This window comes from Canis lupus, chromosome 4 (genome assembly GCF_003254725.2).
Source record: "Canis lupus dingo isolate Sandy chromosome 4, ASM325472v2, whole genome shotgun sequence".
Classification (NCBI taxonomy): Eukaryota; Metazoa; Chordata; class Mammalia; order Carnivora; family Canidae; genus Canis; species Canis lupus.
The window spans coordinates 88,216,912-88,219,745 of NC_064246.1; the positions used below are offsets into that span (position 1 = coordinate 88,216,912).

Genomic DNA, 2,834 nt, shown 5'->3' on the forward strand with positions numbered 1-2,834 from the left:
AGAAGTAGAATTTTTAAAAGAAATGCTTGTTGTCTGACTCTTGCCACAACACCTGGCTATAATGGATGCTGTGGGGCCCTGGCCTGCTGCTCCCTCAGGACTGGCACGCGCGTGCCCGCAGCTCCTGGGCTCATTGGCGACAGCGCTGGCGGTCCCTTCTGTCTCCAGGAGTCGCTCTGGACCAGAGGGGTGCCCCACCTAATGGTACGCATCCTTCCTGGGGGGGCCCCATCCAACCGCTAGACCAAGACCCGCTCCCTTGGTGTCACTCTGCGATGACTCTGGGGGGCCAGCCCTGGTCCCGTAGAGCTCCTGGTGGGGTCAGCTGGGGCATCTTTTCCTTCCTGATGAGCATGATTGCTGGTGGGCCCCCCAGCAGCCCTCACCCCCCAGCCTCCTGCTCGATGCCTTTTCCAGGGAGCCTGAACCTAAGACCCCCACTTAGTATTAAGCGTTCCATTTGGTGTCTTACGACAAGTCAAGTACTTGTTTTAAAAGAATCGTTGGGATGAAGGCAATAGTTCAGCAGGAAGGAAAGAGAGGAGAGAGAGAGGCTTTTCAAGGACAGCATGCGAACGCGCACTGGCAGTGCAGAGTTGTTAACCAGAACATCCCAGGCATGTGTAGACAGTGCTCTCTGCAAAGAGCCATGTCTCAGATGGTCCCCCAGGTGGCTCCGACCCAGCTTGAAAGGCACTCTTTCCACCCGAGGATCGAGGATCGCGGCTGATGGAGCTCCCCAGTGTCGGAGTGAAGCCGACTGAAGAGTATAGGAGTCGGCAGAGAGGAGACTCGAATTCCCAGCCTGGGAGATGGGGGACTAGCCAAAGAGAAGGTGCTGGACGACATTTCTGGGGGTGGCTGGTATTTGCTGAAGCAAGGCCTCTAGGGGCTGCAGATGCCGTCTCCACAGTGAGACTTCAGAAGCTGTAGACACAGAGTCTCTCTGCGCTGACATGAGCACCACCCCCTGCAGCCGACAGGAGAGACACGGACCCTCCCTCCTGAGGGCAAGCAGACTGTGACCCTTTTATTTTTTTATTTTTTATTTTTGGAGGAAAAAACTAAACCTTATTTATTTTTTAAAACTGAACCACTAGGAAAATAGATCACAGCCTTGAGACACCCAACGCAGACTATATCATCATTTCAAGTAGTAAGTTGGTAAAAAGACAGTAAGGTCTTTATCAAAATGAAAAGGTGCTAGAGCTGGGGCAGGAACACGGCTTGCTGCAAAGGTCCTGGGGCAAGGGTGGCATTTGGTAATGGGGTGGGGGGTTGCCCCTCTTCTGCTTTAAAGGGATCACAGCCCACCCTTGAGTTGCCTACTTTTTCTCCTTTGACCTCCCTGTCACCAAGTGATTGTCTGAATAGGATTCTGTTATTTTGGGGGCAAAATAAGCAATACTGAGTTTAGGTTTTCATCCCATTCTGTTCCATAAAAACCAGGTTTTTCCAAAGCCAGTACTTAATAACTCTCTTAATTAAGAAGACAAGAGCTCCTCCTTCAGTGTTCATTCCTGGATGCTGGTAAATGGTGCAATCAAAAACCCCTTTCCCTTCAAAAAGGAGAGTGTCACTGTGAGATTGTCCTGTCGCTCTGCTGCAGATAGCCTCGGGGCCCGTCATGGCAGCTGGCGAGAGGGAAGATCTGCTTCCCATACCCAATGGAGCATCACCTGTCATGTCTTTGCAGGGTCTCTCTCCTAGCTGAAAGATGGGATGTGTATTTCAAGAAATGCACACCCACACCTTGATGGCCAGAAACAGATAACCACAAGACCTGTTCAAAGTTCTTATGCAAACTGCCTCTCCCAACTCCATATCTTAAATCCATTTCATGCCCTTCTATATAAAAAACCAAGCAAAACAAAGACCCAGAAACCCTTTTTTTCCCTTCTAGATTAGTGACCTTGTGGATTTTGTTTGACAGCTTATGGAAAACGATTTGGTGATCCTTCTGGTAAACAGGAGGTTGGCAACAAACAGAAACACCTCTGTGCACACCACCAGATTGCAGGCAGGTTACAGGAACCTGCCAGCCTGTTGGTACCTGTGTAGTAAGAAGAATCTGGTACTTTGCAGGGCTCTGGCTTGGTACAAGGGAGATCCCTACTGCCAGGACAAGCACATGAAATTTAGGCTAACAAAAACTCTCCTGTGCCATCTCCGACCCAAATTTTAGCACCAGTTTTTTCCACTTCACTTTCTAGGGTTGAAATGTAAAGGAACCAGTGTCCAGAGGCAAGTGACACAAGCCTCAAATTTGCTGCCAACCTTAATTTCTTCATAAACGTCACTTAAAAGACAAAAAGTCTTGTTTCTTTTTAAATAGATTCCCGCTGTCAGTTCCGATGGCCAATTGCAAAGACTTCTTTTCCCAATGGACAAGAGAGACTCCTTCATCTTCTTGGTCATGGTTGGGATGAGGTGCATGTGGTCATCCACACACTTGGTCACACAACTCTCCAGCTGCCTCTTCACCTGAAGCTCTTTACTTCCTGCATCTATTGAATCTTTGGCTTTGTCATTGCAATGCATGGTGCACCGGGCCAGGCGGTCCTGGAACTTCTCCAGCTCACTGGTCACCAGGGCCTGGGCTTGAGCCAGAAGCGCATGGCAGCGTTCAATGCACTGGTGCACCTGCTGCATGGACGCCTGGCTGTCCTCGCAGCAGCTGGTGCTGCACCGGAACGTGAGGCCCTGCATCTTCCTGATGTTCTCCCTCTCCAGACTCTTCACCACGGAGTCCACCACCTCCTGCACCTGCAGCTGCTGCAACTCCACCATGGCGACCCCGCGCTGCAGCCCTCGCCGCCGCCGCCGCCGCCCAC

General features: G+C 50.9%; 1 protein-coding gene across 1 annotated transcript; it reads right to left on the reverse strand.

The window, feature by feature from the left end:
• Nucleotides 1-1,793: 1,793 nt before the first annotated feature.
• LOC112652715 (protein FAM136A-like) lies at nucleotides 1,794-2,808 on the reverse strand. Its single transcript, XM_035714869.2, has one exon. It carries the CDS (start codon nucleotides 2,788-2,790, stop codon nucleotides 2,203-2,205), a length of 588 nt encoding a protein of 195 aa, XP_035570762.1. The 5' UTR covers nucleotides 2,791-2,808; the 3' UTR covers nucleotides 1,794-2,202.
• Between the last annotated feature and the right edge of the window lie 26 nt (nucleotides 2,809-2,834).

Excerpts from the sequence above, each read along its gene's own strand:
- LOC112652715 (XM_035714869.2), bottom strand. The coding sequence starts at position 2,790 with ATGGTGGAGTTGCAGCAGCTGCAGGTGCAGGAGGTGGTGGACTCCGTG.